The 27727-nt window shown below is 40.6% G+C and overlaps 1 protein-coding gene across 9 annotated transcripts; it reads left to right on the forward strand.

Moving 5' to 3' along the window:
* Positions 1 to 886: 886 nt before the first annotated feature.
* phactr4a (phosphatase and actin regulator 4a) lies at positions 887 to 27288 on the forward strand. Of its 9 annotated transcripts, XM_053446126.1 has the most exons (16): positions 887 to 1242; positions 1750 to 1906; positions 7553 to 7597; positions 13089 to 13259; positions 13337 to 13417; positions 13520 to 14626; positions 16577 to 16951; positions 20111 to 20242; positions 20751 to 21327; positions 22137 to 22378; positions 22886 to 23057; positions 23300 to 23355; positions 25203 to 25264; positions 25363 to 25500; positions 25879 to 25955; positions 26130 to 27288. In XM_053446126.1, exons 3-16 carry the CDS (start codon positions 7585 to 7587, stop codon positions 26143 to 26145), a joined length of 3219 nt encoding a protein of 1072 aa, XP_053302101.1. In that variant the 5' UTR covers positions 887 to 1242; positions 1750 to 1906; positions 7553 to 7584; the 3' UTR covers positions 26146 to 27288. The 9 variants fall into 9 exon arrangements, with proteins under 9 accessions (XP_053302101.1, XP_053302099.1, XP_053302100.1 ...); XM_053446124.1 differs by lacking the exon at positions 1750 to 1906; XM_053446125.1 differs by lacking the exons at positions 887 to 1242; positions 1750 to 1906 and adding an exon at positions 3611 to 3805.
* The last annotated feature ends 439 nt before the right edge of the window (positions 27289 to 27727 follow it).

Raw genomic sequence — 27727 nt, forward strand, 5'->3', positions numbered from 1 at the left:
ATTAAATTGCAGACAGGTGGACCCTATTTACTAATTATGTGACTTGCAAATGTGACTTGTGAATGCAATTGGTCGCACCAGATCTTTGTTAGGGGTTTCACAGTAAAGGGGGTGAATACATATGCACTCAACACTTTTCAGATTTTTATTTGTAAATAATTGTGAAATCCATGTAATATTTCCCCACTTCCAAATGATGCACTATTTTGTGTTGGTCCATTACATAAACTCACGATGAAATAAATTTGAATCTGTGGTTATACCATGACAAAATGTAGAAAAGTCCAAAGGGGGTGAATACTTATGCAAGGCACTGTACTTACCTCTGTGCAGCATTCGATCTTGGTGAGGATCTTTGGTCACATATAGGCAGAAAACTAGGGGGGCTGGAGGGGGGGGCAGAGCGTTTACCATCAGGGCCTAGAGGCTCTGGATTGAGTCGGAGGTGGAAATATGGCTGTTTGAGATGGTTTCTGCTTTTGAATCTTGGTGAAAAACACATTATTTTTGAAGGCATATTCCTGAATTTACTTGAGGTGCAGGGCTTTTCTGGTCTTTTATCTCTATTATGATGAAGATGATGATGATGATGATGATGATGATGATGATGTATTTAACCATTTCCTCTCTGTTGTGCATCACTTTGTACTTTGGGGTGAAAAGTCCTCTATAATTAAAGTAATTATTATCATAACAAGTCTTTCGGTTCTATAAATATATCAGAACTTTACCTATATAATTTTTTTTTCTGTCATGGCAACAATCTTTTCACAACTTGACTGAAGACAGGATTCGTCTACACGTCATTGAAAGCCCGTGTGGTCACGTGATTCCTCGGGCTCGTTCAGAATTGTTTTCTGTGTGACGCGCCTGTCTGTCAGTGCGCATGCGCGGCCGCATTTAATCCTCCCACCGAGTTACGTGTACAACACCTTCTGACAGCGGAATATTAAGAAAGAAGTTTAGATCACAGAGTTAAACTGGTCTCCTGGTGTTTGTTGTTGAATTCAGGTGATGTCTTCTCACTTTACTTCCGCCGCCCGCTTCACAAAGTCACTTTAATGACCTGGTTCGGGTGCAGAGGTTTTGTAAGTGAAGCTAGTTCCGCCTTGGCTCTCTACCCTGTGATGGACAGCGGCGACAAGTGTCAAAAGTAACCGGGGGACGACGAGATACCGGGGGGAAACACGTCTCCTGTGTGGCGGACACATCTCCACACGAGCGAGGCGGCCACTGGAGAAGGTGAGCGGCCTCTGTTTACCACCATACACGCGTCCTTCAGAGCCACAGCTAATTTATGTAAGCTAACGAAGCTAATACCACAGTGCAGGGGCTGTAGCCACCTGTTGCTGGCTCTGCTCCGGCTAGCAGCAGACACGGATTAGCATTATGCCTGCGGTGTTCTGTAATGCGTGTTTATCTGTAGCTCATTGTCCTTCTCTCTGTTAGGGAAACTAGGAAAAAGAGGGAAACGCACAAAGACAATACAAAAGTAGAAAGGACGGGACTCCTGGACTGTTTACGGACACCTGAGGCTAACTGTGCAGAGTTAGCCTCAGGTGTCCGCTGCCTGTACCTGTGTCCACGTATTGTTTGCACTAGGCTGAAGAACTGAACAAACCTTTCTTATAATCAGTTGTTTGAACTACCTCGTCTCCACAGGACAATGCAACACAACTTGTGTTTTCTACAGGGAGGGAGGCTGCAGGTGTGAATTGGTTGAGACATTCCACTGCATTCCTTTCACAGGCCCGTCTGCTTGTTCCAACAAGAACCCACAAGCTCTCAGCAGTGACTGGAAGCAGCGATACGCCCCATAGGAGAGAAGAGAGAGGCCAAAAAGGAGCTGCAGCTCAGTGTATTGTACTCAGGCCCTACATGTTGTTGACTTTGAATACAGAGAACTGTAAGTTGTTGCATCTCACAGAGATTATTGAGCAGAAAGGTTGAAAGGTGAATTTCATCTAGAAGGTGGGTGGCAGCAGGGAGTGAGGTTGACCCTGAGAACCAAATAGAAACCCACCACGGCATGTAGCTGCAGTCATGTTTACGATGGTGCTTTCTTCGGAAGATAACCGGCTGTTTGTCTAGAGGGAATATTTGTGGTCCTTTAACATTTGTAATTCGATTTGGTGGGAAGTTATGCCCATACTATCTAGATTTACATATAACTACATATTTCTAAACCTGCATTCTTTAGCTTTGCACAGGTCTTTTAAGTCAATTTTGATTTGAAGTGACAGACTTATTTAAAACAAGCTTCCACGGTTGTTATAATAGAAGTGGATGGAACACAGAGATATGTTTGACAATCTGAAAATTGTGGGTCCATATGTGTGCGGCTTATATAATCAAATGTGTGAACCATTAACAGCTACCCATTGACAGTGTCTCTTTTAGGTCCATGCAGCTCGCTCACTAACAAACTCCACTTTGGCTCTTTATTTACTGATTGCTAAGTCTGCAGAATGAAACTTGGCACAATGGCTGATTGTTCTCTTCTCCGCTTTGCAGAGGTCGGCCCCTTTATCCGATGAACTGGGAGTTCTTAATGAGCTAACTGGGAGCTTCCTGTGAACAAACTGAATTGTGTACAATTTATTTTACCACCGTGCAGTGTGAACCAAACACTGCGGGTTTTAAACATAGACTTTCCAGAGGAATCGCAACGGTTAAGAATGCCAGTAAGAGTATGACGTACCTCTAACGTGTCGCAAAGTGTATCATTCATCGAGCTGGCAATCTCAGGAGATGTTTTTGCTTTGCCAAGGCAGCACAATCAATCTGTTGGTTCCCTTAGAACTGTATGAAAAAGTACATTATTAAGTTTTTTTATTTGGATTGCTACATGTGTAGCAAAGAAATGGTCTTATTGTCTATATTTCACATTTGTGAGAGAGGTAATCAATTTGTAGTCTATGGCTGTTAGATAGAAGGAGTTTGTGTTTTATTTGAATGACAAGCAGAAAGCCAGGAACTAATTTTATCCAGTTAGCATGACAGCAGATGAAAGTGTTGGTTTGTAATCTTTTCTGTGGCTTTGATTTATGAGAGTGATTACATCTTGGTTACCATGACTCACTTACTCGCGATATGATTAGTGCAGGCAATCATCTGACAAAATAAGCACTCTTTGAAAAGCTTGGTTGGTTATTAGGGGAAGGAATGGTGGCGAAATGATTGTTAATGAAACTGATTTTCTTAAGATGATGCTGAGATATTGAAACCACAGACAACAGTCAATTTTAAGAAAAAACTGATACATAAATTGTAAATGGCACACCATGTGCTCTGATTGTGATTGTATTAGTTGATGCATGATCATATAATGAATACATTTATAAACATACTGTTGTTCATTTACAACCTGATTTAGTCACCTCAGTTTATTGTTCTGCCATAAACATGTTTATTAGACTTATGACAAAGTATTGACATTTTTGTTTTATTTAACCGGACCGAGATGCTAGTTATAATGTGTCCTAAATAGTGTACACATTAATCAGGGATTCGCAACCTTATTGTGTAAACAGGACTGAAGCCTCACCTCCATAAGAAATACAAAACAAGGTGTACACTTGCACTTGCGTGTAAGTGCTGAAATACCATTGTTGGATCCTGTTTCTAAACCTGAAAATCCGCCTGCCATTTTTCCTACTGTTCTCTGGGTTGTTCTCTTTATACTGCTGACATAGTCATTTTGGGCCTGATGCACAAAGAACTGTATAGAAGTAATAACTTGAAGCCGGATACACGCTAACTAAGAGCAGGACGTTTCCTCTTGAGCTTTTGGATGCTCAGTGAGGTAGGTACAGGGCTGAGTGTGAACCTGTGTGTGTTTGTACATATTCATGTGGTGTCCTGAAGGCTTCAGCATTACAATATGGGGGATGGCACAGCTGCTGTAGTTTCCTCTGTTATATGCTCACAAAGCGGTGCACATTAACTCACCTCTGTTTGCTTTGCTGCCAGCCTGCACCAGCTAACTGCTACACACCGAGAGGATATTTGAGAACAGAATTGGGTTGCAGTAGTGCTGAACTTTATCTACTGAATTATTTGTGAGTTCACGTGTGTATCAACTACTCTCTGTTTATGGGCATGTTGGAAAAAGATGTATTAAAAGTAGATAAAGTATTATTTAAAAAAAATTCTAGGCAAGAAAAATGAATCAAATTGGGCGGCTATCTGTAGTCAGCTGAGATTTTATAGATATTTTGTGTATTTGGAGGGGGCACAAAATATATCGTGATCGTGGTCATGGGTGCACACTCTCAAGACACAGTCTTTCTTGCTAACTGACTGAGATGCTGTGGGTACTTCCATGCTGTAGAAACGGTTCCATGTGACGCAGCAGCTCATGAAAAAGGGACACAGACATACGGTGGACTTTTCCTTTTAACAGCCATACACATATGAGATGTTTCTCCGATTTGAGACGCTATAACCTTGTGCATAATTCATTGGTGAGTTTAGCCTCTTTTTAGCGGTGATCGAGCACCCCTAACAGAATTTTTTTTATTTTGGCCTGCATTTCAGATGTTCTGGTTTCATGTCAGTCCATCTTTGGGTTTTAAATACACTGCTCAATAAAATTAAGGAACACTTGAATCACGAATTAGATCTTGATCAACAAATTACTCAAGTTGAAAATCTTTACTGATGTACATTTTATAATTTGTTGAGAACAAAATGATGTAACAACGGTCAGTCTAAAAAAATGTATCAACCCATTGAGTGCTGGATTCAAGACCACATCGGAAATCAGTATTTAAATCACTGGCTGATCCAACTTGCATTAATTTCATCAAGGCAACTCATAATTTGGCTCAGTAGTGTGAATGGCCTCCATGTGCCTGTATGTACTCCGGACAACGTCTGGGCATTGAAACAGCAGAGATCGCAGTGAGATGAGCAACTAAAGCTCGTTGTTTTTTCTTTTAGATATGCCCTGTTACTATTGATGATAGGTGTTTTTATCTATTAGAAATAGATCGTTATTTTACAAAGGTAAATAGATGAGTCATCCTATTAACCTAAGTATTTCCAGATTAATCCATTACTAAAATGGTAATGGGCCAATGGGAGTGTTCATGGTCTTTTGATTTATTATTATTTATTTTTTACTTTGTAGCAAAGTTTGCTATCTTGTAGTATTTGTACCACCAGAATAATTGAACAGAGCCTTTTCGTTCTGCCAGGGGTTAGCTTTCCTGAATTAGCTCACTGTAACGATTTAACATTATTTGAACAATCCTTAAACTCTGTATGATAAACTCCAATATGATAAATAATATAATCCGAGACAGAAAAATAAATTTGATCAGTTGTAAGACCGCTCAGCTCTTACTTCCAATAATGACAATAATATAATTTATGCAATAATAAAATCCAACTAAATTTGTCACCATGAAAGGCCTAGTGGTAATGTGTAATATTAATACTGATTAAAAAAAGGAACCATTCAAATACTTTAACCATGGCAGCGACCAAAGTTTTTGTTTTGATTCAAATTTGATTCTCCTAAGCATCAAACATCTATCAAGTATATATTTTTTTGTTTTGACTTTCTTTATTTCACTGATCTAGTGTACTAACAGTTTGTATGGAATGCCATTTTTAAGCATGGTCAGTGTGAATTTCAACTGTAAATAAGCGTATCCTCGCAGCACTATTATAAGAAGGTCAAGTACTTTCTTCCCATGTTACAGTCTCCCTTTTATTCTGCAGTTTGTATTTTGCAGGGTAATTAGTCACATGGGTTGGGTTCTGCCAGATTGTTGTCCAGGGACTCTTGACATTCCAAAGTGCAGACTGATACTGCTGTTTGCAATCTCTCCTTTCTGATGCTGCACCTACGGTTGTTAACCAATTACAGGCAGCGCCGTCATTTGAATAGTTGCTTGCTGTGAAGTTCAGGGGGAGAGAGAATGATCACTGATTGTCTGTATGATTATTAATTTGAGGTGCTTATCTGTCCTTGTCATCATGAAATTGACTCTCTGCTGCTCACCCCCTTCCACCCTCTGATCTGTCTTAAACCTACAGCACAATCACAAATTGTGAATTCCTAACTAAGTAATGATGGCTTTATTGACATTAGATTATAGAAAGTAATATTTAAAGTTGCAATAGAATGCAATACAATGCGTTTTACAGGAAAAAGTAAGCTGAAAAATAACTGAAATAAATCTAGGTGGATGTAAATGCTTTGTTTATTTCAGTCTGGATTGAATAACAGACCTCATAGAATTTAGTGAAAGTGGTTTATCCATTGTTGGTACTTTGTGGAGCTTTGTACTGGAGGAATGTTGAATAAAGGTGACCCAGAGTGGCAGAGAAAAGGCGGACTTGAATTAGCAAATTCAACTAGTATAGAACTGTTTCACAAATCTGACTTAGACATGGGGCATTATTTTCTTGGACCTCCTGTTTAATTGCATATAATCAAAACTGCCATCCACCGTGGTGTTTGCTTCAATAAATATCTGATTTTAGTTATTCAGGAGTAAAATGTATTTTAGCAGTTTTCTTTTCACACAGCACATGACAGGTATGGCTCATTTTGTGTCATATCATCCCACTTTTGGGCTGCACCATCACATATCTAAATGAAATTTGGCATACTGACTTGGTCATATGAGAAAACTATGGAGCTGCAAGTTTATGCATTTCGGATCCTAAATAAGTGTGATATTAGATAACAAAGTTAGAACTTTTGGGGGGGTTCTGGACTAGACTTCTGCTGTTCTAGAAAGTGCTTTAAAACAACACCCAAACCATCATCTCAGTTTATTAGGTATATTATAGGATTAGCAGTTCATTACCAACAGACATGTCTACTATTTTGTTTATTATTACTTTAATGTATGTATAATTATCTTGGTAAAACTACAGTCTTTTTTCTTTAACTTGCTCAGGTAACACACAGTTAACATTTTTGTGTCACCTGTGAGCTTTACACATCACCTCATTGCAAAGTTTAATAAACCCGAAATTGCACACAGCATGCACCAGCCCATCTTGAAAATTTAGGGTGTATTTTCAAAGCAAGAAAAATGTGCATTTGGGGAAATAATGTATTCCCTGTATTCCCCAGCTCACTGCCATGTTGCTCTGGCAGGATTCAGAATGGATTTTTTGTTGGCTTGTGAGCTAATGAATGCACTATTTTCTCTTCACTAACAGATCAGAGCTCTTGTTAGGCTTCGAAGACATTACCTGCAGAGAATTCATTGATTTACTGAGTAATAATGTACAACCAGAGTCTTAAGTAATTGGAAAACATTTAGTTAGATTAACTTAAATAGCTGCTGTGTTAGGCTTGTGCCTCCCTCTACTTCCTTTCACTGAATTATTTTGAATTCACTGTAAATTATGCTATATTTCTTCAGTGACAAGTGAGATTATTTAATTATTATAAAAATAAATATTTGTTTATCCCAGAGTCTCTTTTAACAAACTAATTATAATGAAGTAATGTGTTGTGTTCTACTGTATTATTGAATATCTACCATATAATAAATATTTCCTTTTTTTTTATCTGTTTCAGGAGCTGCTGACTGCTGAGTTTTGGACACCGTGATGGAAAATCCTGGTAATACTGCAGTTTATAATTTGTTGGCAAACAAAGAATCCTACAAAACCAAAGTTATCTTTTGCAGAAAACCCAGTCTAACAGATTTTAAATATTGTACCTAGGAGTACAGTAACTGTAGTGAGACTAATGCTATTTATAACTATAACTGTAGTATCGTGATGACAGAAAGTGGTGAGTCAGAAACACAGTGCTGTCCCTAAAGGGTTGGCCCTGTGTGACGCTTTGTGCTGCTGACGCTGCAGCTATCTGATTGGCCCTCACCTAGAGGACACACCTGTAGGTAAGCAGAGCTGCCGGTTTTTCTCAGTGCCACGCATGGCCTTGTGCGGGTTTCACCACTGACCTCGATCATTTGACGACCTCAGCGTATCACGTATACACTCACATTGCTTAGGAGGACCTTTGCTCCTGAACTGAGGTGTTGTTGTGTATTTGTGGCATCTGTGGGAAACGCTTGGAATGGCTGTGCAGTCTGAATATGTCTGTGAGTAAACCTGCTTTGTTTTTGTTGTTGGATGTTTGAATTTGAAGGTTATCATTTGAGTTTCAGATGTTTTAATTTACTTTGGAATGTGTTCTAAACTGTAGTTCACTTGTCCTTTGTTGACATGTGATTACAGCAGTGAAAGGAAATGATTATCATTATTTTATAGTTATATTTTTATACACTTATACTTTGTTCAATGCCAAGGCAGAATGGGGCAAAGCTCCACGAGTACTCTCCTGACAATTAAGCCATGGCAGGAACAGATTAAGTAAGCTTGATCTACTCATCCCTGGTCAGCCAAGCAGTAAAAATAAACAGGACTTCCTCCTCAGCGATTTTCTACAAGTGATGTTCCTCTCATGAAGCCTCACATGTTCATGTATTTTGATCATAAAGGATAAAGTCATCCAGCGTGTTGGCTAACACGATGTGAGCTGTATGTTTTGGGGATTGTCATGATGACATAATACAACAGCACTTTTCTGAGTCATCAAGTTGTTGTTCTGGTTTCTGTGAGGCCTCGTGTTCTCAGGTTTGTTTCAAAGCCTAAGACATGTGTTTGTCTCCATCTGCTGCTTATCTTTAGAAAGAATGAAAAGAGGTTTCAATGCCACAATGAGTCAGGAGTTGGAAGTTGTCAACCCTATTTATTAAACAGTGATTTTCAAGGATCGTTTTCCTGATTATTGACCTTGTACCCAAAAGCCAATGTGTGGTCTAGCGTTCCACACATTCCTGTGTCAGTTGCACTTCCGTGCTGTAGCTTTAATTGGACTGTAGAGGGAGCAACATACATGATGTGAGCTCCTTTTGATGTATTATATGTCAGGAATAACGGGGATAGTCGGGTCCCTCTTTTATTAACACACACTCATCTTGTTTTGACCTTTTTTAAAACATAACATAAAGGCCAAATCTATTAAACCCCGATGGCAATATCATGCTGTTGTTAATAAATAATAATAACAAGAGATTAGAGAATAATATCTAATTGAACCTTTTGGGAGACTGTGGCCCTCGATAAATTCTTGTCAGTGTCGACGTGCATTTCGTAGTTTAAATGGACAATCCTAAAAGAGTCACTGGACACCCCCACTGTGTCACTTCCTCTGCTCTGGCACTGAGCTCCACCTTGGCCCTGGCTCACCTTCCACTTCTCAAGTTACCTCACCCTGCAGAGCCCGCCCCTTGCCCTTCAGGCAGCACTGTTGTGTCAGTCTGGGAAATGTTGCTAGTGGGGGGCCTCACTGCATCCCAAATCCCTCGGAGCTTGATGGCTGGACCTGCTGAAGCTCAAAGCTCGCCTGCTGTGAACTTTGCCCCTGAAAAATCTACTCTCAGGAATGAAAGGCATTCGAGATTGCCGGATTACCGTTTTGGCGTACCTTATTTATGAAGTCAGAGCTCCAAGAAGGGAGGGACGGAGAACTGAGTAAGTGAGTGTGCTTGTGTTTTAAAGCGAAAAAAGGAGGTAGGACTGGAGGGAGAGACCAAATAACATAATCGGCAGGGAGGGGGAGGGAAGAGAGGCTAAGACGACACAAGTTAGCAGTCAGTCTTGAGTTAGAGGAGCTCCATGTTTAGTTGGAGAAGAGCGAGGTGGCTATAAGTTTTCCTCTCCTGCCGCTGGCCTCCGGAGAGGCAGGGCTCGGCAGGCCAGTTGGGACAGAAGCTGTAGCATGGGACAGGGTGCTACAAGTGAGACAGTGGCACAGCAACCAGCCCAGAACAACAAGGGTGAGTCCGAGGCAAGGCTCAGCACTACATGGTACCCACAAACATAACTTTGACAGTGATAGATGTGGAAGCAATCTGACGAGCATGTTTGCATTTATTTAGAATGGAAAGTCCACAGCAGGATAGTGTATACATATTTATGTACAGGTGTTTCGTAAACCAGAGAGAAACTGGATGGCGGCAGGTATAGACAAGTGTAGAAGAATGTGTGTAGATGGAATGTGGTGATTGTGAAATCTACAAACCACAAACTCCTCTCTGTCTGTATGCTGGGCCCCATCTCCCTGTAAAAAACTAATTTGAGGCTACAAGACACCAACTAACACCAGAACTCCGTCTGTGGATCTACATTTTTAACTTCAGTCACTTCTCAAGTCATATATTAGTTCCATAGGTACACAATGAGTCATGAACCCCCTTACTGTCTGGTTAAGCAACCGTAGTAGTAACAGTTCAAACACATCAGAACCTGTTTTTGCTGTCAAAAGCAGTATCCTGTCCCAAGTTGCATTTACAAGTTTAATAACACAGCTCGCAGCTTTCGGAATCCAGCATCTATGTAATGCAGGCCACCCGTTTGTCTGGCAGCTCTTTCCTGCTTAATATCACAGACTTTAATTTGGTCGCAGCCTTCATTATGTTAATTATAACCTGTGACTTAATTTGCTATTTGTTGGATCAATATTTGCCTTACTGTTTCTACTGTCAGGGATCCCTTCAAACACTTTCCTACATGAGGCGATTAACATGAGGACATCCTCTTTGTTACATATTTGCTCTCTGTGCAAGATGTATATTTAACCCCTGGTGTGAGGTTCTTTGTAGCTGCTGGCAACATATCATGTGACTGGCATGAGTCATACTGTATTGGACAGCTTGACCAGAGGAGTGCAGGGTTATTGCATTAGTGTCAGCCGGGTAGTGCAACTTTCATGCTTTTATTAGCCCCTTGAGTTTTAATGGCTAAATAGTTACAGGAGTCCACATTGTTTAGTCAGTCTATAAATGCACATCTGTAGTCTTTGTGTTAGTGTTAAGTATTTTTCCTCTCAACCGTCTTTAACTCTACAGTTGTTCTGTGAAACGCTGCCATCTCGTTTTTTGGTGTTCCACTGTAACACAATGTCACCTACCACATCACACTTTAATTCTGTTGCAGCTAAACCACATCAGTATTACCCCAGTTCACTGCCACTCCAACCCGCCCAGTTTTACACCCACTGGTGTCCGGGTTATGTGTCAGGAATAGCTGCGAGGGCCAGTGTACTGCACAGAGTTCATTTCACAGACACCTTCGATAGCCTGCTTCTCTTCACACAGTGTGTCGACAAAGTAATGTAAACATTTCATGGAAGGAATGTGATGCAGTGGTCGTCAACACAGGGTAGATGCCAATTAATCTGTACTTTTACATTCGTTTAGGTAAATTATCAGTGCTTAGTTGTTTTCAACAATTTTTCATGTTGTTTTGTTTTCATGATAAATTCATATGCCAATAACTTTTATTTTATACCTTAGAAAACAGTGACATTTTTAGTTTAACAAAATTCAGTCGGTATTTTCACATTTGTTTATGAGAATAGAAAATAATTTGTGACAAAACACATTATCTTTGTAATAGTTTGTCATTCATTCACTATTTCCCTTTGTTGTGCTGTTTAGTGATGACAAGATGAATTGAACATAGTTTTCATAGTGACCATGATATTAATGTTGTTAATATTAATGTTACTGTTAATCAAATGTTTGTCATTCTCTGCACATAAAGAAGGGTTTAAGACCAACCTCCATTCAGACTCAAACCAAATATTATTATGATATATATATATATATATATATATATATATATCGTTATATTAGTGCAGTGGGAGAGGCTTACTGCCATCAACATAAAGTCTATCCAATCTGACATATGGAAAACTACTCGTGCACTTAAGAAAGTGGTCTGATTTTCGTTTTCCACTGTCCAAACAAAACATATATTTATCTCAACTGTATGGAGATTGGATGGAAGCCACAACAAATTTACAGGAACAGAACCAATCTCTGCAGAGCTACGTTGTCAGCTCCTATAATCCTGATTGATCAAATTCTAGTAGGGGATTAATAGATGAATAGGTCATGCATTAATCATTAATACCACCATTCAAAGTTGTTTTTTTACCAGAGGAGCCTGATGTCCTGAGCTTTTAATTTACTCTTAAATATCGGTTACATTTATCTATGACCTTGAGAAACACATCCACAGGATATCTGCTTGATGGGGATTAGAAAAGGGTAACGATCCCTTTTGAATCCCTCGGTGTAAAATGTTTGTGTGACAAACCTGCAGAACCTAACACCTACCCCAAGTTTAATTTAAACTTGCCATCCAGTTAATTAGAGCAAACACAACAAACCGCCAGCACGTTTGTTACTTTAACAAATCACAGAGATGTTCAGTATTACATAAAAATGAGAAGCTGCAGTGCTTATGGTTTTTGCTAAACCTGAATGCTACTTTTATGCTCTACACTCACAAGTATGTTGCAAAATGTTGTGTAACCGCTGCCATACGACTCACTGCCTAAGAATTTTAGTGGTGTTTTCACACCCTCTTATTGCTGTCATTTAGCATTTTCAGTCGTATAAGAATAACTTTGGAATTTCGACTCATGGTTTCTGTTTTCTTTTTTTTATTACAACTCTGGATGCATAACAGTGTCTATAAGAAAGAGTACTAAAATTGTTACATTTTCATTTCCAATATATCACCACCATGTCAAAAATCACATTAATTCACACCACGTTGTGAATAATACCAGAAATACCATGTTTCAGTCTGTGTCATGTGACAACTGACATAGTGAAGCGGACACTCAGAATGGAATTTGGACCAACGTTTTGAGGTTTGGTCCTTTAGTGTGACAGTTTAGTAAAGCAGCAGCACTGCACTGTGGAAAATTGTGTATGAATGTATGAGCAGTGGAATAAATGCTGACGTGCATCATTTTGAAATATTCTTCTGTCACAGGTTTTTAAGCACGTTCATCTGATTGTACCGAAAGACTGTCTGTGTTTTGCTTTGGGCTTCAGGGTACTCACAGATCAAATTTCAAGTTTTCTTTTAAGTCATATTTTGCAGTGATAGAAATTCAAAATGAAGGTCATTGTAGTTATTCCTGTATAAATCAGTGTGAAGGTTTTTGATTATCTGCATTATTGGTGTCAATGAAAAAACTTTTTCATCTGTGATCTTGTTGTCACTATGCCATATTCATGCAGACGATGAGGTAGACCTGCAACACAGCACAACAGGGGGCGAAGAAGCGGACTCCGGTGGGGGATCACCTCCAACCAAACGCAAAGGAAAGTTCTCTAAGATGGGAAGAATCTTCAAGCCCTGGAAATGGAGGAAGAAGAAGCCAAGTGAGAAGTTCACTGAAACATCTATAGGTATGGGAGAGTTTTTCACAAGTTGTGTTCATTACACTATACATTATGCTTATTTATTATTTTTCCTTTTTTAACAGCTTTGGAAAGAAAAATTTCTGTTAGAAAAAGTCGCCAAGAGCTGATTTCAAGAGGGCTTCTAAAGGACATCCCAGAAAATGGTATGCAGGGTGTAATAGTTTTTTTTCTTAAAAAACATTCTCTGAGTAAAGTGGCTCCTCTTTTAATGAGAGTTATTTCAATGTTTGTGTCTTTATATACAGTGAGCAACAATGTAAATCACTCCAAAGCACCGCCAGTGAAAAATGGGCACCCTGTGTCAAAGGACGTGGACAGGGTGTCGGAAGCTGGTGCTCGAATGTCTCGAGGAGAGTCTGACCAGAAAGTGAATCCCCTCTGGATGCTCCAGGGAGATGATCGCCGTACCAGACTCCCGTCTGATGCCTCCCGGAGTAACAGGGCACCTCTGGATGTGGACACTCACGCACGGATGACTGTGGACGCAGACCGACGAAGCCGTCTGCCATCAGATGTTGATAAAAAAGGAGGATCTTTAGCCAGAGGAGCTCATCAAGATGATAGACACCATAGAGAAGAGAGGAGAGATGGAAAAGATGATAGAGAAGAAAGGGGAAGAAAGGACAGGGAAGACATGGAGAGAAAGGACAGAGATAAGCAAGAATGGAGGGATGAGCGTGAGAGGAGAGACGAAAGGAGAGATCGCGATGAGAGGGAAAGGAAGGATCGGGATGAAAGGGAAAGGAAGGATCGTGATGAAAAGGAACGGAGAGACCAGGACGAGAAGGAACGGAGGGACCGTGAGGAGAAAGAACGGAGAGATAGGGATGAGTGGGAACGCAGGGACCGTGAGGAGAGGGAAAGGAGAGATCGCGACGAGAGGGAACGGATAGACCGTGATGAGAAAGAAAAGAGGGATCACAGAGACAAGAGAGAAGATAGGGATCGGCGGCCTGAGAGGGAAAAGAGAGAGAACCGAGGCGAAAGAAAAGATGATAGAGAAGACAAGGGTCGGAAAGATGTGCGGGGAGAAAGAGACGACAGAGACAGAAAAGATGACAGAGACCGGCGGGAAGACAAAGACCGAAAAGATGACAGGGACAGACGGGATGACTGGGCCAAAAGAAATGAAAGAGAGCGACGAGATGATCGGGAAAAGAGGGAGGGGGAGAGGAGAGACAAACTGGATGACCTGCGATCTATAGTTAGGCCAGTCTCTGAGATGAACCTTCGGCCTTCTCTACAGAAGAGCTCGTCGGAGGACAAGAAGAAACCTCGTCCTGCCTCAGAGTCTGACCGAAGGACCACCCTGCCCAGATACAGCCCACCCACAGAGTTCAGAGAGCGCTCAGGTAATGTCTCCTCTATAACTTCATCTTCCAGCACTGCAGTTATTATTCAGAAAGTTAGTGAGAAAGTAGATGATTGGTCTGAGCCTGAGCCTTATCGAAGGTAACCATAAAATACCCAGCAGCCATCACGTTGTCTTGGCAAGCTGTGTGACGCAATTGATTCTGATGTTTCACAACAGGATGAAAAGTGGATAAGGCACACAAATAAGGCAGAATCTTTTGTCCAGCTCTTAACATGAAGAGAGAACTCGGTATAAAACGATTAAATTCCTCGGGCTCTTGTGTTTATCAGTTTAACCATTTTGTCCTGGACATTTCTGATAGTGTTACTTCTGAAACTCAAATTTAAAACTGCCTGAAGCTCTTTCATCAAAGATCTGCTGTTGTTTTCAGAAATATTATAGAAACTATTTGGATTATGTTAATGGCTGAGATTTTTGAAAACAAACCAAATAAATAAAGGCTCTTTGAGTTTCTTTTCACCAATTGTATACATTCTTCTACTTTGTGTGATAATGCAAACTGGATTAATTCAGCACTTGTTTTCCTACAATGCATTTGTACTTTTACATTGACGGAGTAATCCTCACATAGTCTCCATGTTTCAGCTGAACAGCATATAGCTCTATCTCTGTTTGCTCTGTCTCTCCTGCTACCTTTGCTACATTAGCAAATGCGATGCTGTCCTGCTCTTTCTCTCTCATCCCTCTCTTTGTGTCCCTCTGTCACATTATCACTGGTCAAAGCCTGGAAATAATCCAAACTAATCAATAGAATTACTAATCACTCTGGTCAGACTGTTTCTCCTTTCTTTCTTGTGTTTTAAGTTTCGGGCTTTTTGTTTTACTTGTATCTGTTGTCAGAGGACTTGACGCTAACAAGTCTTCTCTGCAGGGCAAAGCCTTATCCTTATTCTTATGCATGATCACGTATTGATTCTGTGTGTATATAAAGATGAGGGGCTGTTGACAGACGATCAATAATCAAGAGGAGAGTAGATTCCGAGCAAATCAATATAAAAGACTACTCGCCATGATCAAAATATGGGAAACACTGTAAAAGCGAATGATTGGAAGCTCAGCTGAAGTGGTTACCTAAACAAGGTAACTCTTCAACATAAAATGCATAAATATAAATCTGTGCCCTCAGTGCTAACGAGCTGAACTACATGCCGAGTTTGTCTCACTGTGGCACTGACTCAGATGTTAAAAGCGATGGCTAAGTGTGTTAATGTTGAGATGATAAGCAGTGATATAACCAAGTCGATATGATTTATTACACCCGATTCAAGGAATACAGCTGATTCTTGTCAGAAGCTCATTCTATGGCCACTTTATTAAATCTACAATATTTGGTCATATGATTATCCAAAAACATGCTGCTGTCTGTCTCCTTGATGCTAAGATACGACGTAGTTGATTAAATCCTGCATTCATTATTCACAAGTGTCGGTGAATGTAAGGTTGCTAACACACGGACGTTCAGCAAAACCTATTCCTGAGTGGACAGTCAGTGAGCGAGAGTTTTGCTATGTTGAAATGCCAACAGCAGGTGTGTAAAGTCTCCTGATGGTGCTGTCAAGGCATATAGAGTAAATGATTAAACTGTTAGTCTGACAGGGGTTATCCAACTGGAACAGTACATATCAGGCTTTCCAAGATGGATTTAGGTGAGCCTGAAAAGAGGGAAGAAGAAATCGTTAGGACTCCTGTGTGCTTCTTTGATCCGTCTCCACATCTGATTCTTGTTACCGCTCTAAACCTCTCAACCTTAAAGTCTCTGAAAGACCTTTTTGTTTCACTTCAAGGTTTTCCAGCCTGATCTCAGTGTTTTACTGTATGTGAATACCCGTTCTACGAGGAACTTTAGAATCCTTGTTGTAACCTCTGTTAATGTCTGTTTGTGTATTTGTGTTTGTGTTTATGTTTGTGTGTTTGTACCCCTCTGTAGAGTCTGCCGTTGTCCGCTCCAGCCCTGTCCCTCATTCTGTACAAGACTCACAGCAGGAACCTGCCCCTGCCCGGCACGCTCTGCTTCCCCCAAAATCCCTCACTGCTCCCTCCACTGAGTCCAGTAGGAGTCAGACCCCCTCCTCCTCTTCATCCTCCTCCTCATCCTCTTCGTCAACCTCCTCCTCTGCTCCCATAGCTGTGGCTAAACCGCCAAGGACTGTCTCCCTAATAGTCGATGACCCTTCTCGACCCTCACTCGCTGCTCCCTCCTCAGTTGATTCTCACATGGCGCCCCCTGTCCCTCCCCATGCCAAGCAGCCTCCCGTCCCTCCACCCAAACCCGCCAACCGAAACACTAACCCTGCACTGCTCGGTGAGTTTGTGAGCATCTGCTTCTGCAGTTTTATTGCACACATAAAATTTACCGGTTAAGTCTTTGTGTACTTTTCTTTGTGCTATTAGTCAAAGAAGTTCTGCAGGAATTTAATAAGGGAGGAGACAGTACTCAACATTGCTGTTGCAGTGTTTCTCAGAACTGTAAACGTGTATTGGATACTCTGACTGACACTTGACAGCACAATTGTGTATTAGTTCAAACGCACTATAAATGTTTTATTGTGATCATAGTGGAGAAGTAACATAACTAAGTAAAAACAGGTTCCACCCCACAAGTTAGTATATACAATAGAGTAAAGATGTAACTTAAAATATATCCAAGCATCCCAGAACACATGGAAGTGAATCGATTTCACATTTGGCACAAACATTCACTTGAACTTGGATTTCACTTTGGTAGCCAAAGGTCAAGGTCACAGTGGCTTCACAAAGTATACTTTCCCTTGGACTCAAATATGAACTGATTAGATTGTGGTGACTGGAGGTCAAAGGTTAAGATCACAGTGCCCTCACATTTCTGTGAAAGTGATATTTCAGGACTGAATTTCCCTACATGTGGCATAATTTACTTGAATGGATGACTTGATTAGAATCTTGTGGTTAAAGGTCACTGTGACCTCTGAGACACATATTTGGCTTTGTGAATGTAATATCTCAGGAAATTCTCAAGGGAATTCTTTCAATTTTGGCACACATGCTCACTTGGACTCACTGAGTAACTGATTAGATCTTAAACATGTTTTTGGCATCTTAAAATGTGATATTTCAAGACTGGCTTGAGGGAATTTCTTCCTTTTTTGATTAGTTGTCAACTCATCCTGGACTCAAAGATGAAGTGATTTGATTTCTTCGCTCAAAGGTCACAGTGACCTTATATGAATCTTGGGAAGTAGAAATATGTTGATGGAAACTGCCCTGGTTGGCTGAGCCGTACAACCTGAGTGCTTGATGAACCATCACTCTTGGAGACAGTGGTTTTGTTGTAGTCAACGTGGTTAGGATGTGGATTATGAAGAGATTGTTAATTCAGTGTGAAATTTAGAGTTGCATTACATTATACAAGATATGTCGAGCTAGTGCTAACATTGAAGAGCAGCAGTGTATCGATGGCATCAGCCCTGAAATATTCTTGTCAATCAGAAGCTCATTCAAACAAAACAACTTAAGTGAAGTTTCAGTTGAGATTGGGATTTACACGGTATGTTGGGTGTGCAAGGTTAGTGCCCACACCTATTTCAAAGCCATGGGCAGTAACCTTGCACACCCAACAAGGTGTCAAGATGTTACTTTGTGTTTGTTGTGTGGCTGTGGTGATTGTTTTTTCATCATTATTTTGACAGACTTAATGGTGTGTTTGCTGTGTGGTATAGGGAAGTGAGGAAGTCTTGATGGTGGATCAAGATTTTCTTTGAAAGTGTAAAATAATAATTGATTAATGACTGATAAATTAAACAAAATAATTAACGACTAGATATAATCTGTTTTGTTTTGATGTTTGTCATCATATTTAGTTCAGTAAGTTTATTCCCTGCACTGATGACATTTTAGATATTATTATGGATTTCTTATTGCAGGGTATGTGTATGAAAAACTCATCATGAAGAATAAATCTTGTACTTGAAACTCATAAAATATTAGTGTAGTAGCACTTCTAGAATTATGTTTCCATTTGACTTAAAATGATCAATGTGCTGCTGGTTAGTGTCATTTTTATCAGCTTTATATATTTAAAATTAAACGCATAATACATTTCCAAGGCTTGTAAATGTCCTCTCCTGAATCTATTTGTGAGATGAGTGTGTCAGTGAGTCAGCCGCCCATTGCTTTGTAGGTGTTTCCCAACATGTTGCTAGTGTACATGCTCGGTGTCCATAACCACCAGCCTCTGGGGAGGAGACATGCACCGGCTTATCTCTGTACCATTTGTGCAACACCAGCACTTTTCCTATTTCATATCCTTTGTCCCCGCATGCCACAGCTGCTCTTGTTTACAGCCCATCCCAGGTTTCTCTGTTTGAAACAGTGTCTGTGGCAGTGACACAAGTTTCTATAGAGACAACATTTCATTTTTAACTGCTTCAGATGTGCTTTTTCATAGTACCGTATTGACACTGAGATTACAGTGTCTGTTTCAGTGTATGCAACTTTGGAAACAGTTTACATTTATTGAAATTAGGGGTGCTTGATTATGGCAAAAACCTGAATTATTATGGTTATTATGTATTTTTTTTACTAGAAAGTGTCTATATTGCCTGTATGAGCAGGGAAGAACTTTTCTCCTGTCTGCAGGAGTATGTGTGTGTGTGTTTGTTGGTTTGCTCGTTTCTGTTGCTCTTCACAAGAACTGACAATCACATGTACTAAGTTATTTATCGATGATGTCGGATCATGAATCCGAGTTCCAGTTGCCTTAATCTGGATAATCCCCTTCACGTTACATCTCGTGTTGTGTGTGGCAAAAAAATTTCATCGTGTTTAAAAGCATGTCTCAAACTCTAGAGCGAATCAAACAAACACAAAGTAGACTTAAAGTACTGTTCATGACCTAGTAACTTGTGATACGTGTTGGTGCTTATTGTTAACGTGTAAAGTGAGCATAGGTTATTTTAATTATAGATCCTTTTAATTTGTTTTATTTAAGTTGTAGCCAGGATACATACTAAGTGGAGCATTTCACAAAGTCGGCTTGTCAATGGAAAAATTTCTTAAAGGTGACTGCTTTGTTCAATCAAACCCAGTTTAGAATTTCGGCACAGGGTTTCTTTTTACTTATCATCACATTCATGCACTAGTATCCATATATCTGCAGTAAGCATCAACAGTTCTAATAGGGATGAATCAGAGGAAACAAGTTCAGCAGTTTTACCATCATGGAGAAGCTCGAATTTGAGAGAACCATCATAATGAAAGTATTTGTCAGTGGGAAGTACAAGGAGGATTGACTAAAGCATTTTTTTATCTTGTGTTTAGAAACTTGAGTTATTACTCCACAGAGGTTGTTTATCATCTAAGGATGGTTATACGCTCTGCGTCTGGACAGTGTAAAACCCAGATAAACATTATCCCTCTCATATTCTCTCCCAGCTTGGAATGTAAACACAGCCCCATCCCTGACATCTCCACTCATTTTTGCCAGCTTCCTCATTGAACAGGGGCTCTAAGGCCAGGCAGCCTTGTTACTGGACCAGCTGGAGACGTCAGAGTGAGCTCGGCCTCTACCTCTCTCTACCTTTGTACATGCGTCAAAGAGCTGCAGGGAACTGCTCAGGTACCCAGCAAGGAGGCACGATCTCAATCCATCTTAGTGAAGTCTGTCGAGCGGTGGTACAGGTCCACATGCTTCACTGCAGATGCAGTTCTCCACCTCCAGTTTAACACCAGCACTTCATTGCATGCGTGTTGCATCCATTGAAGCTGTCAGCTCATCTAACTTAACATTGCATGGAAACTGGATGGATATTTAATGTGCAGGAGTGCATTGGATTTGATTTCTGTTTACTTTGAATTTTCATGTAAGACTGTTGATACAGTTGTTTGTTAATCCTCGTGTGTCACCCTCCACTGACTCGGCATAAAGCTCAGCTGCAACAGGACTGTTAGTTTTTCTCCCCTACTAAAACTTTTGACATATTTGCTTTTGTGCTTATTTTAAATAACACTAACTTTACCCTTCACAGAGTGAATGTGCATCTTCCCATTCTGACAGCAGTTCATGTTTGTGACAATCAATTTATATCACCAGTACTGATTATTGTTCTTGGCTTGTTTATTCACAGCGGAGCTTTCTCAGCCTGGCAGCAGCATCATCAGTGTTCCAGCACATGCAAAGCGCTCTCCACCAACTCCACCAAAGAGGATGACCCCTGTCACCAAGCGCCACTCTGTGGATCCTTCCCCTCCTGCTCAGGTCACTGAGTCTGCAACCGCTGACTCGGCTGCTGCCCCTGGACTGGCGCACCATGCTCTCCCCAAAGGATATAACAGTGAGGAGAAAACAAGTGCAGCAGCTTCTCAGACTGCCACTGACCCTCTGCCTTCACCGCCGTCCCACATACCTCCTTCACCTCCCAGGGTTCAGTCGCTCCAGCCGCCCGACACCACCTCCTCTGGTCCTGTGACCATCATACAAGCGGATCCACCCAGCCCAACCACTGAGCCTCCCAGCCATCTTCCAGCCATTCCACTGCACATCCTCATCCAGAGAGCCCTGGCCAGCCCTGGCCAAGCTCAGCCCAACCCGGACGGTTCTCAGAGAGCACACTCCTTATTGTTTGAGTCTCCTCCAGAGTTCCTTGCCGAGCTGGGGAATAACTCGAGGCTTTCACTTCCCATCACCATTGAACCTCTCAGGCTGTAAGTGTTCAATTTACTGTACAAGAATACATAACAAAACATGATTGCTCTGAAAGTCAAGAATAAAGGGCAACAGCTCTTTAGTTTGCCCTATTTGTACTTACCCTAGTCGAGAAGTTTGTGATGTGTTTTATATTATTTGGTTTATTCCTGTAACCTTCCTTTGAGTAAAACACATGGCTTGTCACTTGTAGTTACATGGACTTACACTGTAGGTATCCGTGAGCAGCACAGACATAGATATTAAAGACATTCAAAGATTTCCCCTTTTGTTCTCTGGAATAGTAATGGGTCTCTCACTGTTTCATTTGAGCACTACAAACTTCATCCTCCAGAAGAAATCACACAGATTTTTAAGTACTTGGTTTAAACCTAATTAAAACTTATGTCAATGCAAGGAGCAATAATTTCATCTAACCTTACGCAGCCTCCAATTTTGATGATTAGAGAATCATTTGCAATAAATGGAAATAAAATCTGTGACTGTTTAATTCGGATTAAAGGCAAACTAACAGCAAAAGGCCAAGGCTAGAGTCCTGGGGTTCTCCATATTTTGACACCAGTTATCGCTGATGCAGTGCTATTTTAGCTGCTGAGCCTTAGGAGCTGTAGAACGCCTTGAGTTAGTAATTTTACCATTTGTGCTCTAAAGTCATGCAGTCTGGCCTCAGAGAATGTGTTTCTTTAGTAAAATAAAATGGGCCCAGGAGTCTTGACTAGCTGTGTTAATTGTCACTAGTACATTTTTCAGTGTCATCATAGATATTCTAGCTTGGATTTGAGATGTTTTTATCTGTGTTTCTGTTTAGACCTGAAGACGATGACTTTGACATGGAGGAGGAGATGCGGAAGCTTCAGCCCCAGAGGCCTGCCCGGCAACCTGACCTGGAGCCCCGAAGCCGGAGAGGATTAATTGGAGACCCCAGAGTCAGCATCATCCCTGAGGTAGGAGGCCACGAGGACAGCGAGGGGTCTGACTCTGATGGCCCCATCCTGTACCGAGATGATGACGACGATGATGATGACGACGATGAGGAGGAGGGCCCTCAAAGTAAGTTATGCTGTCTTGTACTGCTACGTTAGATCTATGGGAGAGATGAGAGTGCTGTGGCTAAAAATACAACATTCAGAATGTGAAAACTACCTGAAAATACCCTCAAATATTGAACTGTTGATCAGACAAAACAAGCGATTGGGGCTTAGGCTCCGTGAATTGTTTCGGTATATTTTCAGAAAGTAACAATTGTAAGTTGCAGCCTGCGCTTTGACTCTCTAAAAAGCATCTCAAAGCTAAGATGATCCTATAATAAATTTTTACTAACCTTTAACTGTGAGTATGTTGTAGTTGAAAGCACTAATACAAATGAATGATTAATAACTGTGTCCTGGTGAAAAGGGGATTTTACTTGACATTAAAGTTTGTTTTCAGACTAAACTACAACGAGTTAAAAACAGTCCTTTGTTCTGGTTTCAACACATTGTACTATTTTTGTCTGTGTGCATTTCCATTTTCCTCTAGCAAGCCTGTATGTATAAGTACGTGTCATGTGTGTAACAGGTGGGCTGCTGAGTCGTGTGAAGAGGAAGGACACATTAGCCCTAAGGCTGGAGAGACAGGAGAGACAAGATCGAGAGGAGAGGGACCCTCAGGAGAGCCATGACAGCGGGACTTGGCAAAACAAGGAGCAGTGGATGGCAATGAGGAACAAGATCAGCAGTACGCTGACAAGGTAAAGGACTCGCATCGTGTCAGCTGACTGATGAACATGATAATGACGCACAGTAGATCTGTATCGTAAGATTGGCTGTGGAAAGTCAGTGTCATCCTTCTGATAAAAAAAAAAAAACTGTCACAAAGCTGGAGGGATTACGTCCATTATTTTTTTATGTAATTCATATGTTTGAGAGGCTTTCCATCCACCCTTTCACCCATCTCTGAAAATGGTTAATCAACAGTGTTCTCCATCTTCAGGCGCCTGAGTCAGAGACCGTCTGCAGAGGAGCTGGAGCAGAGGAACATTCTTCCAGGTGAGAGTCTCACTCCATCCATCCCTCACCTTTTCATCCGGGTTTGGTTATTTGAATTCGATTCTTCAACACCAGAAGTCCACATCCTTTGCTGAACTCATCTACATGAGTCATTTTTTCAGTGGATAACTTTCTTTTTTTCAAATTCTTCTTTTCTCAGGCATATTCATATTCAGTAAACACGCAGCAGTTTTTAATTGTTGGTAGTAAAGCATTGAGATAATGTCTAATTTAAATAACAGTGAAGCTCCAGAGAGCAGATGTGTAAACCATGGGCTATTACACCCCCCACACAGTGTATGGTATTTATAAAGATGATCTCCGTGCTTACTCCAGACCAGACATCCATGCTTTTAGAGGAAGTTAATGCGAATGTGAGACACATTGATCTTATGAAGAGAGAAAAGCTCCATTGTAGCAGATTTAGCCGATGCAATGTCTACCTGCTGTCCCTGGGCAGGTATAAACCAACAGTCAGGCAACTATTGCAGTTGGTCGAGTTTGATATTAGGGCTATAAACTTTGTCTCTGACATTAATGACAGTGACTGAGATAAAGGATCAATGCCAGTGATCACACGTATCTGTGATCAATGAGATGCTGACACAACAAGAGGCTGTAAAACTGCAGCTGTCTGTAATGACCAGGTACACGCGGCTGTGTAAAGGCATCACCATTCTAACTCGGTAAACCTCAGCAAATAATTTGGTATGCATGGTAACAGGGCAGCACATCAGGACACAAGTGCATAGCTCTTCCTGATCAGACAGTCAGAAGCACTGTATTCTGTAGCACATTGTGTAGTTAGCGACGTATTGTGACATAGATATCCAAAAGTAATATGTCCCATAATGCTGCTGTTTAGGACATCTTCTTAATATATAACAACACATCTCAGTTCTATTGTCATTAACTATAACATGCAGTCTAATCAGTGTCATGTTGAACTTTCATATTAGAAAAGTATCATAATATATACCATTGTTGCAATCTTCACAAATTCAATTATCTATTGGTCAATAGGATTGATAAGTGCCATATTTGCTTCCAACACTATTTATTTAAATAATTACAATAATCCAACCGTTAATGTTCTAAAACTATTGTCAACAACACATAAAAAGACATAGTATCCAAATACTTAACAGCACATAAACCACAATATTATTGAGTATGATATAATAAATAACGAAGCTCAAATCCAGGATGTTGGCTTTTACACTGTACTCAATGCACCCCCTTGACAGAGGTCTGTGCTCTATTGAGCACATTACCTGGTTTTTCTACTTAGTTAAATAAAGTGTTTTTTTAAGCAGGCTCTCTCTCTCTTCTATGTTCTATGATGTATTAATTCCATTTTTTCTACTTATCCTTTATGTTTTTGCTCTGGTATTATTTCAGGACTGTATACAGAATTTCAGACAGATACCGTATCATAAAGGCATAATTTTGTTGTGAATGCATTGTGCCTAATAATACCAAAAATACCATATTGTAACAAACAGAAATGATATTACATATGATCATCTAAACATTTTGAGCAGAGTGTAGTGAAGTGCAGTAAAACTTGGATTCCCAGAACCAAGAGAAACATAATCCTTCTCAGAATCAGTCAACAGGTTCTGAACCAGGATTCATGCCACCACACTGTATCTCGCCTGTCCTCAAATGACTGGGCAAAGATGACGCTTTGCACTTGCACTAAAACAATGCAGCACCTTGTGCAGAAAGAGGCTGTGATTTAAAGATCCATGCTACCGCAGAATGCCGACGGCAGCTTGGATGAAATGTACCTGACTGGCTGCAGTGTTCGCCCCACTCTCACGGAATGTGTTTTCCCCCTACAGCCAAGAACGAATCAGATCGTCGATTAGAGCGATCCGAGATCAAAAGGCGGCTCACCAGAAAGGTCAGGAAGAGACGTTATCGTACATTTGAGAATATATCTGGGTTGTCATAGTAGTGCTGTTAGCACTTGGCTTCAATAATTGTCTTTTCTTTCACCAGCTGTCCCAAAGACCTACAGTGGCCGAACTCCAGGAAAGGAAGATCCTTCGTTTCCACGAATATGTTGAGTGCACCCACGCCCATGACTACGACCGGCGAGCAGATAAACCGTGGACCAAGCTCACTCCTGCTGACAAGGTGAGACTCAACACATTCTCCTTTACTCACACACATTAACTCAACATCTTTTTCTCGGGCATTTTTATGGCTTTATTGTGAAGGGACAGTGAAGACAGCCACCAGCATTTCGAGCAGGAAAAATCACAGGAATGCAATTCAGACACTGCTAAATGACCAGATTGCATTTGATCAAATGAATTACCTGGTCCAGTGAAGCTCGTAAAACATAAATCACATGTATGTTACATGTTGAGTGTTTTCTGAAAGGAAAAATTATACTCTCTGTTTGAGTGTGCCCTTGTTTAGTAAGAGTGAAAAAAATCGAACTGTGTTGGGCTATAAACGGAGAAAAGCGCGATCCTGCTGAAGTGCTGTTTTTGTCGTGTCTCCTCTCAGGCTGCCATCCGCAAGGAGCTCAATGAATTCAAGAGTTCGGAGATGGAGGTTCACGAAGAAAGCAAGATCTATACGCGGTCAGGCTCATACACAGCACCACATCAATAATTCACCTCTACTGTTTTCTAAGTTTATTCAGCAGTCTCATCCATATTTTATTAGCTTTTTTTTCTCTTTTGAAGATTAGCTTTTTTTTCCTGCTCTTAAGCATCTAGAATAACCTCTTGTCCTTTTCTTTCCTTTCCCCCCAGGTTCCATCGGCCTTAGTTGTCCATAGTCAAACACTCAGACTTGGAGTAGAGAGGCGGAACAAGCCCCTGTCCACACAATGAACAGAGCTTGTGGCCCACTTGGTTCATTTTTTCAACTGACTGCCTGCTAACCTGCTTCAGCTGATGAACTGGAACCAAAGCGAAAGACGCAACGATCAGTTTGACCACCGCTGATTCTGAAATTCTTTTACTGCGGAATTCAGGACAAGAGGAGTTTGTTTGGCGTCCGGTGCCAACACTAAATAGTGAGGAATCCCTCCCCCTTCCTACTGCTGGAGGGGGTGCGATTGAAGCGAGAGGGTGCGATTGAAGAGAGAGGGTAACTCACGGAGGGTTAGCACACAGCCTCCCTTAGGGGAAACCACTCACCATGCCTTAACCTGCTGTCATGATGAGATCTCCTTGCAGAACAGGAGGACTATGCACATACAACGATGACTGTAGTTACCACTGAATGAATCTGGTGTCTGTTCAAACACTGTTTATGTATATATCTACACATGTTTGTTCTACAAATGTCCACCCACAGGTGCCACATGGCATCAGCCTTAATTCTCACATGATCCAATGCACTCTTGTAATGTAAAATTTAGACAAAATGTGAAAGAAGCTGGTCCGACGTGTGTTTATTTAAATCTTTTGAACCGACAGCTGAGCTCTGTGTGTAGACCCTCAGAACAGTGATTCCAACCTACTGACCTAAAGTGTATATTTGACTGTATTCTGTTGATCATTTAAAAGATTGTCATAGAGCACATATTAACAAATTTATCTAAGGCACCTTGAGTTCCCTAATTGAGCATTTAAAAGTGTTGAGCCTCAGTTGTTTTGTTTATCACTGAATTATTCAAGCAGGAAAATGTACATATTTTGATTTTCCTAGTTTTATGGTACTTTATATATTTAAGTCAATAGCTGGCTGCAATTGTATAGCTCAAACATGTAGATTTGATTAACTTTATATTGTATACCTACACTAATGCTGACATGTTTTAATTTTAAAGTATTTTTCAAATGTTATTTCCAAGTAGTAATGGTACAAAACTTCTTTTTTTTGATACAGAGATCTTTAAACTTTTTGCAACCACACTGTATAAATTAAAAATCCTCTCAGAAATTAAAAAAACAGTGATTTTCATATCAATGTGGTGTGATTATTATTATTATCATTATTATTATTCCACTTTAAATATTTCTTTCTGACAGTGATTTGGAGTGACTGCTAATTATAACGGCCTCTTAAAATGACCAGATGAGGGCAGTGTTCTATAAATCCACACACCCGTCACCACCATCGCAGCCTGAATCCAAACCTTTGTTAATAAGACAGAGAAACTCATGATTAGCATAATTTCCTCCTGTCTGAGTTCTAGGCCTGTGTGATTTACTGTCCTTATTGGAGAGTAATTTGCATCAGTTAAGTGCACCTGACATTTCTTTCATTCAACAAACGCACACTCTGGTGTTTGTCCTTTAACCTCCCCCATGCTGCTAATTAGCTGCATATCGACGTGGAGACAGTCAACAGGGATGGAGCTCTCCTCCTTTGAGCCTGCACCTAGATGTTGAATATCTAA

Source organism: Pleuronectes platessa, chromosome 18 (genome assembly GCF_947347685.1).
Source record: "Pleuronectes platessa chromosome 18, fPlePla1.1, whole genome shotgun sequence".
Taxonomy (NCBI): Eukaryota; Metazoa; Chordata; class Actinopteri; order Pleuronectiformes; family Pleuronectidae; genus Pleuronectes; species Pleuronectes platessa.

Coding starts and splice junctions, on each gene's coding strand:
- phactr4a (XM_053446121.1), top strand. CDS start 9,767: ATGGGACAGGGTGCTACAAGTGAGACAGTGGCACAGCAACCAGCCCAG. Junction 9,825..13,088: donor ACCAGCCCAGAACAACAAGG/GTGAGTCCGAGG, acceptor ATATTCATGCAG/ACGATGAGGTAGACCTGCAA. Junction 13,418..13,519: donor AAAGGACATCCCAGAAAATG/GTATGCAGGGTG, acceptor CTTTATATACAG/TGAGCAACAATGTAAATCAC.